This window comes from Pogona vitticeps, chromosome 4 (genome assembly GCF_051106095.1).
Source record: "Pogona vitticeps strain Pit_001003342236 chromosome 4, PviZW2.1, whole genome shotgun sequence".
In the NCBI taxonomy this organism is placed as follows: domain Eukaryota; kingdom Metazoa; phylum Chordata; class Lepidosauria; order Squamata; family Agamidae; genus Pogona; species Pogona vitticeps.
The window spans coordinates 133,943,276-133,957,441 of record NC_135786.1 but is presented as its reverse complement, the minus strand read 5'-3'; the positions used below and the strand labels follow the sequence as shown (position 1 = coordinate 133,957,441).

Below are 14,166 nucleotides of genomic sequence, written 5' to 3'. Positions count from 1 at the left end.
GATTGCAACTTTGGGTGTGTTTTTTTACTTTCAGATTCTGAGACCTGCAGCAGTTTTATAGAAATTAATTCTGTGGCCTGGCAGTACCTCCCCACTCAGCCTGTGGTGCCCCCATGGTCAAAACAATTCATGGCAGATTTCTGAGTGTAGTTACCCAAAATACTGACTCTCTAACACAGCAGATCGAGATAAACTGAACAGCTCCACTCCTACCTATCAGTTGCACCCCTCATCCTGCTGGTCCTGAGAATGTTCTGCCTCATCATTCATGATTATCAATTCTGTCCTCTGTTGGTCAGTTCTTTAAGCTCTTGCCATGATCATTCTTGGCTGGAATGGGTAAATGTTACCACCAAGCCCAATTACCCAGTGTTGCCAAATCCACAATAAGTACAATGATAAATAACCGGGTACTCCTGCACTGGCCCTATGTTTGTGCTGTTTAGATGACACCAGAGGCTCCTGTCAACTTGATAGATTTACTCCCTCTCCTAATCTGCGGTATTAACAGAGAGAAGAACTAGCAGAGGGGAGTCATCTGCCTATCCACCTCGCCCACAGGAAGAACTGTGTGAAGTTGCCACACTGCAATAACAACAATTTGTTTGTTTGTTTGTTTGTTTATTTATTTATTTATTCATTCATTCATTCATTCATTCATTCATTTGATTTGATTTGATTTGATTTGATTTGATTTGATTTGATTTATACCCCGTCCATCTGGTCTATAAGTCCACTCTAGGCGGCTCCCAATATAACATAAAACAATAAAATAACACAAAATATTACATAAATCATATAATAACAAATACAGTATGAAGACAGAATAAGAAATAAATAAAGGAAAAATAAAAGAAAAATCAGATATTAGCTGGAGGGAAGGCCTGAATATACAGCCATGTTTTTAATTCAGTTTTCAAGGTGCCCAGTGTTGGGGCCGTGCGAATCTCCGGAGGGAGGTTGTTCCAGAGGTGAGGAGCCACCGGCGAGAAGGCCCGATTTCGTGTCTTTTCCTTCCGGGCCTCTCTCAGCGTCAGGCTACTCAGCCTCACCTCCTGACTTGCACGGGTGATCCGGGTAGAGCTTGGTGGGAGTAGGCATTCCGCCAAATATTGAGGTCCTGAACCATTTAGGGCCTTATAAGTAAGCATTAAAACTTTGAAGTCAATGCGGAAATGAATGGGCAGCCAGTGCAACATGGCCAGAGTAGGAGAAATGTGCTGGTATTTTCTCACTCCACTAAGGAGTCTGGCCGCTGCATTCTGCACCACCGGAAGTTTCCGCATCAGCCTCAAAGGCAGCCCCACGTAGAGCGTGTTACAGTGGTCTAATCTTGAGATTACAAGTGCTTGGTGACTCTCTCATGTTTGGGGGCCCAGTGTCAGCCCAACAAGACATTGAATGTGATCCTTGTTTCACCGTGTATCCCCTGTCTGTCATCTCCCAGCTCCTGGGTTGTCTTTGCAAAGCCAACATTTTCTGTAAGCTGGACCTGAAGAGAGGAACCTGCTCTAATAATCATCCATGTTAGAAAGAAAAGGAAGACTGAGTTCCTACGTGATATAGACACTACAACTCATGTCTTGTACAGGAAACTTGGGTATGTTTCCCTGAAGGCTGAAGAACTGCAGATTACAAAACTCTCTCCCTGCAATTTCATGGCTGCAGTAATCACTCAGACCCTCACCAAGAACCCCTGGAAACAACAAAGTCTAAGACTCCTTCTTCAAGCTCACCACTGAAAACTCAGCACCTCTGGAGGGTCAGCAGATTGCCCTAATTGATACATGTAGGGTTTCTCTACCATAACCACACACATACCCCATCCAAGGTTGATGGTAGTTCTGAGACTTAGTGTTCAGAATTTATTATGACAGCCAGCAGGACATTTTGACCCTTACAATCCCCTCCATTTGATTACCAGGGAGTTTGGATAACTGAGCACAAGCCAATGAGAAAGGTTCTGTTGCCATGCTGACAGCCAACCTAGTAAACAAGCTGTCTTGTTGAAACCCCTACCAGTCCTTGTTAGCCCATGGAGTCTTGTTTCATGAGACTACATTATGGACCTGCCCCTATAAGAGAACCAGACAAAAATCTTAGTGATCCTGGCCATATTTTCTTTGTTTCTTCTGGTGCATAAGATACCCGCAGCCAAGGTATAGCATGCCTATTTCTGAATCGTATTTCATCTTTTCTGAATCTTAAATTTCAGCCCTACAATTTGCCTGAAGGGATTATGTTAGATCAAGGGTCCCAAAAACTGCCTGCTTCTTGTAGAACCTACTTGAACTGATGGACTTAAAGCATCTGTCGTCTGTGTACCTCTTGAGAATTCGATAACCAGACAGAGCAGACAGATGCTACCGTATATCAGTATCACCTTATATACTTCTAACGTGACGGCTGAGTTTAATCATGCCACTAACAAAGTTTGCATATAACAACTCCTTCCATTTTTCCACCTTGGAGATTTGCACCTTGCTGTCCTGAGGCCCCACTGGTGATGGACTCCTGCACAAGCTGCAGGCAGTCCATGAGCTCCTATAGGAGCAGTCAGGCCAAACCAAGCAGGCCTGCAGACACTTTGCAGATGCCAAGTGGCAGCCTGGACCCACTTGAAGATAGGAAATGAGGTCTTCCTCTCTCTCTCTCTTTTTTTTTTTTTTGTCTTCCTCTCCACACTGCTCCTCCCCAGTTGTCCTTCCAGTCAGAGTTTGTTCTTTCCCCATCACTGCCCAGATCAACGCTACCTTGTACCACCTACAACTTCCTGCAATTCTGTCCTTCTACCTTGTCATCCACCACTCTTTCCAATAAACCTGGACTGTCTGCTCAAAGTTCCCCTACCATGCCATCTACCGTACTTGTCTGTGGGGAAGAGGAGTATGAGAGGGTTGAAATGGAGTGGCAACCAGGAGTTCTTTCATTATGGAAAAAATCTTAAGCCAGTGAAAGCTTCCAGTTCTGTTTTGCACAAAATGCAATTTTCAGACCAACTGTAAAGGTGCCCGCATCTGCAGTGACTGTACTGATCCAATGTGGAAGATCTTTGAGCATGGGTGACTGTGGCCGATTAGTCTCCTCCCAGGAGACTCTGCAGTCAGTGTATTAGCCTTAACTGGTGAAAGATACCTTGAAGCCACATAAGCCTCTAGTGACAAGACTGGATTGATGAGCAGCATTCCAAAATTGTGTCAACTTGATCCTGGAAGAAATGTTAATTGGAGCCAAAATAAGTTGAACAATATTTTTCAGAATGGATGAAGACTCAAACACTAATAGTACCGTAGTTTTCTGTCTATAAGATGCTGCTTTCGGTAGAACCATCCTAAAAATTAAGTAAGCTGAGATAGCTGGAGAGAGAACAAAACGGCACATACCTTGCCTCTAAGCAGTCTTGCTTCAGCCATGAGGCTTTGTTTCCTACAGTCAGGAGACTTAGCTACCTCCAATCATGAGCCTTATGGAACTGACATTGGCTGACCCTGAACAAACCAATTGGAATACACCTCGTTGGAGGTGGAGCCTGTAGGCTCAAGGTTCAACAGAGACAAAATGTCCGACATTTTGAGCTTGGAGGCTGAATCCTCAAGCTAACTTTTCTTAATTTTGGGGTTAGAAAATTGGGGGTGTCTTATAAACGGGGGCATGTTATAAACGGAAAAATACGGTATTTCATCTTTTCACTTTTATGGAATTTGGATAACAGTGAATTTTACCATATCATAGATTTCTTCTAGAGACAGGTATGAACTGACAGTTCAGTGGTTTGTGTCAGTTCATTTAGCAGCTAAACAGGTGTTCAGCACTTGGGGGGCCCACTTCCTTCATCGGGTCCCCACTTGGAGGCAGACGCTAGGCTTCCCTTCCCCACCTCCTGCAGGCACTGCCTCTGAGTGGGCACCCACCGGAAGAGGCAAGGCTTTGAGTCACCGAACATCTGTTCCCCACTAAACAGACTTTCATGCCCATCTCTAATAGTTATACAGTGGTGCCTCGCTTAGCGAATGCTCTGTTTAGCGACGAAATCGCTTTGCGATGAACTTTTTGCGATCACAAAACCGATCGCTTTGCGATGTTCCCTATTGGGGAATTTCGCTTTGCAGTGATCGGTTCCCTGCTTCGGGAACCGATCATCGCAAAGCGATGATTTTCGGCCAGCTGATTGACAGTTTCAAAATGGCTGCAGGGTAAACAAAATGGCCGCCCGCTGTTTTCTGGGACGGATTCCTCGCTTAAAAGGCACCGAAAATGGCCGCGCTATGGAGGATCTTCGCTGAACGGTGAGTTTTAAGCCCCTAGGAACACATTAATCAGGTTTTAATGCATTTCTATGGGCTTTTTAGTATCGCATAGCGACGTTTTCGTTCAACAGCGATTTTTGCGGAACGAATTAACGTCGCAATGCGAGGCACCACTGTATTATGGAGCTCTTCTTACATACTGTTTGCAAGTTTTAAACTTCATAATTGCACACAATGATGTCCTCTTGGTGGGAAATGGTCAGTGAGAGCTTTTATTGACAGTTCTCTCTATCACATAATGGCTAAAATCCTGTGGTTTAATGTAGTGTAGTGTAGCCCTAAACAGTTTAGGACCTCAATATCTGGCAGAGCGCCTTCTCCCACCCAGTTCTGCCAGAGTCACTCATTCCAGCCAGGCCGAGTGGCTGAGGGGCCTAACACTGAGGGAGGTCCAGAGGGAAAGGACAAGGAATAGGGCCTTCCTGGCAGTGGCCCCTCGCCTTTGGAACAACTTGCCATTTGAGATCTGCCTGGCTCCCTCTCTGGGTGTTTTCAAGAACAGACTTAAAACCTGGCTATTTGGGCAGGCTTTCCCTCCTGCCATGTCTTAGTTTCTTATACTTAGCCATCTTGGACCTGTAATATATGTTTTTGGTTTTAATGTTTTTAAATTAGTAAGACCAGAGTAGACCTTTGGTCTAGATGGGTGGGATGGAAATCCAATGAATGAATGAATGAATGAATGAATGAATGAATGAATGAATAAATAAATAAATAAATAAATAAATAAATAAATAAATAAATAAATAAATAAATAAATAAATAAATAAATAAATAAATAGTAAGCCAGAACTACAGTAGGGCAGTTTAATCAGTGGAGATTTGATGAGTCAACTTATCTGTAAATGTCATTGATTAGTAGACCTACTATAGTTGTGACTTACTATGCTAAACGACAGGATTTCAGCCATAATATTGCAGCTTCTTGATGTTCATAGAGGAATCAAAACTGATTTTCATTTGTTTTGTTACTTCTTGCAGAGGTGTTCATGTTTTTTCCCCTTGGCTTATTGTAACCAGCAAGTTCCACAGTGAAGAGAGCTATCTTATGAAACCATTGCATCATTTCATTTTTTAATGAGAAGCTATACCATATTCATGTTGTTGAAAAATTATCAGATTGAAGGCCATGTAGTTTTATGATTTTAACAGCAAATTCTGATGCCTTGACATTTACATTATATAAACAGTGCAGTTTTATGTATTTACATATTCTGCATTAATTAAATCACTTTGTCACTAGAAACTCATTCATTAGAGTGTTCATGAAGCTCAAAACTTGTTTTTAATACTCAGGGAAAGAATTATATGGCAGACAGGTTTGGAAGATATCAGTTCTACTGTACAACATCATCATTCAGGTGTCTTAAAATACATGTGACATGAAACAACAGACAGCTGATAGAGGAATGATACAAACGAGGCACATCATGATACAAAATTTGCAGTTCAGGTGATGTATACAAAATGTCAGAGCTAAGTAGAAAACTGGAAGGCAGAGATAATAGTGAATTTTACATTGTAATCCTCAGAACAATGGCACCAGCTTGCAGCTGTCAGACAAATAGCTGAACTTCCCATACAAGCCAGATTACTTATCCACAATAATATTCATTTGTATATTTAAAATATACTAATTTGGCTTCCTGGTTAAGTTGTATTTTAACAGATTACTTGTTAGCCATCTTAAATGTTGGTGTCGCTTGACTAATGTTTCTAGCAGTGAGAATTGTTGGTGTTCAAGAATACCAACAAAATATTTATACAGTATGACTTGATCTTGAGTTAAGAAATTAGAAAACAGTGCTGAAAACCTCACTACATTACCACAGCTGCCACTTAATTTAAATGCCTCCCTTTTTAAAAGGGAAAAGATGCTAAGCTCTTCACTGGCGGAAATTTTGCCCTGTTCTACATAATTAAAGGCAGGACTTAATCTGTGAAAATACTAGCTTGTTTCTGGCGAGGAACAACTCAGTCTTTCTAAAGACAGATGGTTGGCTATCTAGTTACATATACAAATGGGAACAGTTTGAACAAGAATAGGGGAGGGGCAATTTCTATAACTGACCTTTCTGTGAACTTGAAACAAGTAAGACAAGGTTTTTAAATTATCTTTTAATATAATTTTATTTTCCCAGCAATATTTTGAAAATATAGGCATTCACAGAGTTATTTTATTGCAGCATAATCTGGAGATCTTTCTGCCTATTTCCGACACTATACAGTGCATCATTTTGAACTGCAACAGTTTGTAAGAGTTCATTCTCCCCTTTTACATAACAGCATTGGCACTAAATTATACTTCTGCAATTATGTAAACAATGGAAATGCTTCCAGAACAAATCTCTTATTTTAAATTTTCATTCTAGGTAATTGTTGGAACCATAATCAACCAGCATTATTTTAGACAGTTGTAGATCAATTATGAAAGAGAGGGAGGGGGAGGGGGACTTGTATAAATTGTAAGCCATTTTCTATTGCCATTGCCATGTACTTTTCTTACTGCTTATGGTTCCAGTTTCTGTGTACCTAGCATTCAATTAAAATGATTGATTTACTAGGCTGCAAGCTGCTGAATGTCATTTACATTTATAGAATTGCACTTTGAAGGGAAGGAAACAACCTGGTATGTTTGAGCTACCTGATTTTTTGCAAATCACTGACATAAAACAGATGTCCTCATGCTACTGCTTTCCCAGGGGACAAAATCTCCTTGTAAATGGCTCATTCACCCTATTGTTCCATAATGCGTATATTTTTATCATTAGGTAATTGAAATTTTTGGCAGAAAAAAAACTTGCAGAAATATTTTGTCACCTTGGATCAATTCAAGTCACTCACAGTATGGAGAAGGGTCCAGAGAATGGCTTACAGATATACACCCATTTGACCCCTGCAAATGTTTAGAATAAACCTTATTTTATCTATCGATCGATTGATTGATTTGATTTGATTTGATTTGTATCCCACCCATCTGGTCTATACAACCACTCTCGGCAGCTTCCAATATAACAGGGGTCAGAGAACTTTTTTACCTTTTACCCCCCCCCCAAAAAAATTTATATATGCCAACATTACCTCCTTGATTTGAAAGGAAGGATCTCAGTCATGTGCGGCCAGTCGAGCGCTGCCGGCGAAGCCTCGCTGCCCACACCCAGGCCTCCTCCTCCACCTATTCGCCAATCCAAAAAAAAAAAAGTCCAATATATCCAGTTTGTTCGATATATATTCAGTATATCTGAAGAAAATTACTCAAACATATACCTTCCGCATATTTATCAAGCAATTCTCTCTACACCCCCTGTTATTCTCTACTGCCCTCCAGTAGCTTTTGTTAGAACAAGTTGAAAAAACTTTCCGCATTACCGAATGGCAAGTGATGGTAAATATCCACTGTATGTTTATCTCAGGAATGACCTTGATGTTCTCTGAGAAGTTCTTTGGACGTTTACCGATAACCAAAAACCAAAGAATGTCTGGGTGATAAGAGCTTTGCCAAAATGGTTCATATGCTTTTTATGTAAGAGGAGCATCATGTTTAGATAAACACATCAGTCTTTCTAAAAAAAAAAGTTTCAAAGAAGTTCCGAAAAGCTCTCATCAAGCAGAATAAAAGGAAGACTTATATATAAGACTTATATATAAGTAATATATATTATTACTTATATGTATAAACTTGGTACTCTGATATATATTGCAGTCTTCCGGAGTCTACAGCTCTTCAGAAGGGATTCATTTAGCCCCTGCCCCTTCACCACTACAGGGTAGAAAGAGGCTACTGGGTCCGTCGCGAGTCACTGTCGCGCTTGCGATCTGGACCCAGAAATTGCACTTCCCCTTGAAGGACCCTCCAGGACCCCCCATGTCTACTATGGATTCCCCCTCACCGCTCGGAGCCCTGAACGGGAGCGGTATCGCTGCGACGAAACCGGAACTGGAACCCGACAACAGTGAAATCTTGTGCATGTTTATTCAGAATTACAGTGGTGCCTCACTTGATCATGTTAATTTGTTCCAGCGAAATTGCTGTAGAGCGAGAACAGCGTCAAGCAAAATTAAAAAGCCCATTGAAATGCATTGAAATCCGTTCAATGCATTCCATTTTCGGGTGCCTGTTAAGCGAAAAATGCCTCCTAAAAACAGTGAGGAGCCATTTTGAGCTGCCTGCAGCCATTTTGAAAACCCGACAATCAGCTGTTTTGATCGTCGTAATGCGAAGAATCGGTTCCCGAAGCAGGGAATCGATCGTCACAAAGCGGGGGGAAAAACACATTAAAACATCGCAGTTGTGATCGCAAAAACATCGTCGTGAAGCGGATTCGTTGTTATACGGGGTAATCGTTAAGCAGGGCACGACTGTAACTAATCCTGTGTTCAATTGGAATTACACATTAAAGTGTGTGTAGGCATAAAACAGGAGAAGATCATAGTATATAGAAAATGGTCTGTGTCCCTTTAATGTCACTTCTATTTCTTATAAAATTAAACACCTTCATAAGGACCTTGTGCAGCTCCTATCAGCATTTAGAAGATCAACAGTCATGGTGGTAGGACCCTGGTATATACAGTAAAAAGATAATGATTAAGGGTATTGAAAGTGACATTTTCAGAAAGACTGATAAATTCAAGTAGATTGACTAAAGGAGTAATGTGATCTATTTAGGGAAATGTAGTTTTCTCTCTTTTTCCCCCCCTTTCTTATATGTATATTTAATCTTTGAGCATTTATTAACCAGTGGGTCATTCTTCTTTTGGAAGGATGTAAATTGCAAGCAGAAGAAAAGGCATAGTAAAGAGTTTTAGTTACTTATGCTTACATATACCCAGTGGTTGTGTAGAGCAGGGTCTATGATGTCATCTGCCACACTCTCCAGGCTTCCCTTTTACCTCTGAGCTTTATTGCAGTCCTCCCAGTAGCTGAGATAGAATAGGTTTTCCCTGCTAACCCTGTTGGAATGCAGAGTATTTGTGGGTGGTCTGGGTTTCAGTGGGCAGCGAAGAGTCATTAGCTTTATAAAATACCTGTTTGTTTGCTGATATAGCTTGGTCCAGGTGCTTGTGTTTTTAGACTGCCTTGGTGGGAGTGAGGCTGAATATGAGGACCTTCACTTCTAGATTTACACTACGCCACTGAGTATGTCTAACTAAATAGATATATCAATGCATTTTTATTTTGTTTTCTCTTTTTAGTATATTATGCAGAAGTTGCTGTTCATTTTTGCAATAAATGTTTTATTTAAAAAGGAAAAAAATGTCTAATGTACAGTACTTGAGATTATTAAAATGTATCTTTCATTTTGCATTTACCCTATGTGCTACTGAGAGGCATCTCCTGTTCAGACCATGGCTGACAATATGCATTTGATAAACAATACATATTATTGTCAATTATAATTTTTTGTTTATAGAAAGTGATATGTGTATCTTCATGCATGCTTCTCCTTGCATGAGGAATAATGGGGAGTCCAAAGTAAGCTTCCCACAATTCATAAAGTACTATGGCTACCTAAGACATAAATGATTTCATTTTGTATTCTCAAATACAATATTTTGTTTTCAGCAACCTGCTTCATCAGAAGTTTTTGCTGAACACAATTCATATCCTCAAGGTCAGAGTAGTAAAGAAAAGCAGAAATTCTGAAGAGTAGTTTTAAGCACTATTAGTTGAGCGGCTTAATATATATCCCATGTTTCAGGCAGCTAACATAACTTACCTGGAATAATACAATTGCACTAAATTAACATGGAACTATAAAAGTAAAGATAAAAATAATCTGATTGAAAATAGGATGGGACCTCTTTGTTGCTGGTAATTAACAATATTGAGTAGTCGTGGCTCATATTATTAGGAGGATTATCCTGCCTTCAGCTGTAGAGCTAAGAAAACACAATACACCATGAGGTCTCTCTCATAACTTTTATTTATTTCATTGGGACTTCCACAGGAGAATGTCCTAGTGAAGTGTGCTCTTTGTTCCTTTACCACCCAGCTAACAAAGGCATCTGAAATTAGAGAAAAGGTTAGAACGCTTGAACACAAGCACTGTTTATTTTAAAAATGAAGCTACAAGACTTTTGATGCTTTTAGATGTATAGCTTCAGTCAGTCCTTTTGGAGATTATTCCAGAACTCTATTTTTTAATTCAGAAAAAGAACTGAAACTGCAGTCTTGTTCATATGAGCACATGGCCTTTTAAACATGTAGAGCAAGGTTAATAGTACTTATTAATCTTTAAAAATGCTGCCCCTGCTACCTTTCATGCCAAGATTCATGCGTCTTTTTATTGTGGCATATGTCAACAGAGACATAACCCCATCTGCTGCTGTATAGCTTGTTCAGACACTAGGCGTGCAGCACAATGCTTACCTCCCAGCAATTACAGGTGTGTTGTGAGGAGCCCAATGCATTAATCAGCCCCTTAATTATGGAAAAGGTGGGTCTTTTGTTGTGCCTTTAGAGCAAGAGTTTACCAGCCACTTCATGAGCTCCAGCATCCATCTGCTCATTCTTTTAGAATGTTTGCATTGACTGATATTGCCTTTAAAATGTATCACGGGAAGTGATTAAAACCAGTTTGAACATTAACCTGAGTAGATTTCAAAGGTGAAAACGCTGTCTGCTGTGATGCTAAAATCTATTTACTTTTTAAACAGCATTTGCGTAAAATACCCTGTCATGTTGGTGTACAGTCGCATAAGATGAGTTTTGCTGCATTCATGCTTCAGCTATATGGGACAATAATCCTGCAAAGTCTTTTACTATTCCTTGAATATCAAAGCTCATATGTAGAAAACAATCAGGCATTTACCAAGCGGTACTGGAACAACAAATGTACAGTAGAAGAATGGGATCGCTGTTCTAGATTTTGATTTTACTATCAAAATTGATAATTATATGAGGCTTTGATTTTCCGTTTGATTTTTTAAATGGTTTGTTATACTTTTTTCCCCTTTTGTGTATTATATTGATATGGTTCTTTAACATGAACACTGATATTCTTATTTGATGAGGGGGACGGTGCTGCAAAATTCTATTACTATTTTTATCCAAATGTTATCTATCACCCATCAGGGTTTTTTCCCCTTATACTGTTCCAAATACGTAAATAGTTTATAGGATTATCTTTTTTCACTCAGCTGCTTCCTCTGATATGGACAGGTCTCTGCTTTTGTACAGTAAGAGACAGAATCAAATCAGAGCTGCTGGAGGCAAAATTGCTACCCTCTCGTTCACCCTTTGCAGTTCAGAACCTAGTCTTGAGTAGAGGTGTGTGTAGGATATTGATGTTGCTGTCAACTGTGAGCTTTCCAAGTTTACACGATGAATCATCTTTAACACAATTAATATATGTAAGGATTAAAAAAACTGACTTTTTCTTATTTTCAGGATGTTTTAAATATTATTATAAGGCATTGCCCCCCTTGCTTTTTCTTCTTGGGCTTACCTGGCTTCACATTGCTAATAGGAGACTTCATAACAGCTGCAGCAAGGGTTCTGAGTACAAACATGCCGGAGGTACGTATGGCAACGTTCATTGTCCACGGACCTGTGAGAGAGTGCACAAATGTTAGTCTGGTTCAGATTTCTGTACTCTAACAAGTGTTGGCTCATTAGTGCAATGTGAAACTGGGCTCCTGGGGCAGAAACCATGGCTACTGATGTGTGAAATTGTAGGATAAGGTGACATTCTTGTACTGCGAAGGTGTTTCATCAAGAAGACAAAATGTGAGAAATCATATGCTCTCTAATGCTACTGCACATTGGCACTCTAAAAGCAAAGCCAAGTTTCAGAATATTATTACATCTTTTGCAATACATGAATATTGCAAATACCACCCCCCTACACATGAAATACTTTTTGTGCTGTAAAAGCTTGGACTGATGGCAAACAATATTTTTTTAATGTTGCTTAATATACTGTACAGTGCAGTAATGGTCTGGGCATAAAATGCATATTTAGGTGATAACTAGACATTTGAACAAGAGTTATCTTATAACTTATTAGTGTCCCATATAACCGTAGACTCTTCTGTGGTGCTGATTTATAGCACTATCTATTTGTCACCATCACTCTTCCTTCTATTTCATAGCCTGAGGTAAGTGACACCTTTTGTCAATGTGTTAGAAAAATAATCAGATTTGTCATTGGGCAAGAATATATGGTGACTAGTCATTATTGTTAAATTGAAAAACCTTGGCTTCCAAAATTTACCAGATGTATGTTACTATGTTATTTTTTTCTGGAAATAATTTTTCTTTGTCCATTTGTCTTTTTAATGGTATAATACATTCTTTCACTGGTGTGTGTGTGCGTGCACCAGTGAAAGAATGTATTATACCATTGGCTTTCAAGGTTCCATTGTGCTGTACCATGCCACAGTACGTTGATTAGGCTTTGAGCATCACACTGCTTTTTGTCACTCTTGTTACAACAGATAAAAGGTCTGCCCTTCTTGGCAACTGATATACAGAGCCAAACTGCTCTTGATTCTGAAGTTGATATATAACCAACCTAACTAATAGCCACTACAATTTTAAATAATATTAGCACAAGAGGGATATTTGCGTTGTCTTGGTATAATATTTTCTGTTACCTGACAAAATTGCATATTTATTTGTATTTTTTTTCCTTATAGGCTCCCCGCTTAGAAGCACATACTATTCTTGGTTCTCTGGTTTGCTTTCCTAATCTCTACCAAGAAATCTCATTGCTGCAACCTGTTTCTGAAGCAGAAATCATCACAGGAACTGCTGATGTCAAAGTAAATGTTATATCCCCTAGGTGATCCGTATGTTAACTATTTGAATGCTTACATTTTTCTTTATCTGAATTTTAATAAATAAGAAAATTAGACTTATCATGAATTTGTTGCCTGGATTATGATGCTAGTGGAAAGAAGACTTCTTTTCCTTAGAGGGGAAAAACATAATGTCAAAGCAGCTGTTGAAAGGACAGTGAACCAGCATGAAAAGGATATGATTTTGTGAGGTACTTCAGAGAAGACCTGGGGGAGGAGGAGAGGAAGGCTCATATAAAGTCATAAATGTTTGCAAATGAAACTGGCATGGCCCTAAATTTAATACTATTGTGCCTGCTTTCCATAATTATCTTGCTGATTTTGCCATCATGTTCTCACCTTGCATCCCCCATGCCATTTCTACATCCATTGTACTGGGGGAGGAAAGCGTATGAATAATGGATATGTTAGAGCAAGTCTAAAGTTGACAAAGCTTGATCAGTTGAGCATGAAAACAAATTTCTAAAAAAGATTTAAAACATTGCTCAGGCATGCTGTTTCAGGAGAAGGAATTACATATGTGCAGGAAATGAATATAGACTGTATGGTGAGGAAATAAACCGCAGTGAATATGTGCTGTGCTCAGAGATCTCAGTACCCTACCTCACCACATGATGTTGTATCATTCATGAAGATTTTGCAGAGATGGATGGTATCTGTATGAGAGAAACCCTCTGAAAAGCTGTGAGCTGCATTGTGCACATTAGGTTTTTACCTTCCAAGCACATGTATACTTATACTGGGTACCAAAGAAAACTTTTTCCAGATTTTACATGCTGTAAATTTTGAGGATGGTAGGTTGAACTAATCAAAGGAATTTCTCCAGAAGGATTTGCTAGGAGCAAATTAACTTCAAGAGTAGGGGAACACTTAACGGTAGATAAATGTGTGCCTGATTATATTTGCTCTGAGTAAGATTTGAGTCTGTCTTAGTCATTTTTAAGGCAGCATCTTTCAGAACTGGTAATGAATGATGTTGATATCAAAAAGTGCTTAACGATCTTCTGCAGATCAGTTGGGATCCAACATGTCTACTCCATCTTCCATGCTGAATGTT

At 39.5% G+C, this 14,166-nt stretch overlaps 1 protein-coding gene across 3 annotated transcripts in view; it reads left to right on the top strand.

Moving 5' to 3' along the window:
- The window catches only part of RALGAPA2 (Ral GTPase activating protein catalytic subunit alpha 2), a 255,925-nt gene that overhangs the window by 100,637 nt on the left and 141,122 nt on the right, over nt 1-14,166 (top strand). For all 3 annotated transcript variants that reach the window (XM_072998430.2, XM_072998429.2, XM_072998431.2), the window contains 2 exons: nt 11,698-11,826; nt 12,948-13,073. In XM_072998430.2, coding sequence (XP_072854531.2) covers nt 11,698-11,826; nt 12,948-13,073 — 255 coding nt within the window. The remainder of the gene's footprint in view (nt 1-11,697; nt 11,827-12,947; nt 13,074-14,166) is intronic.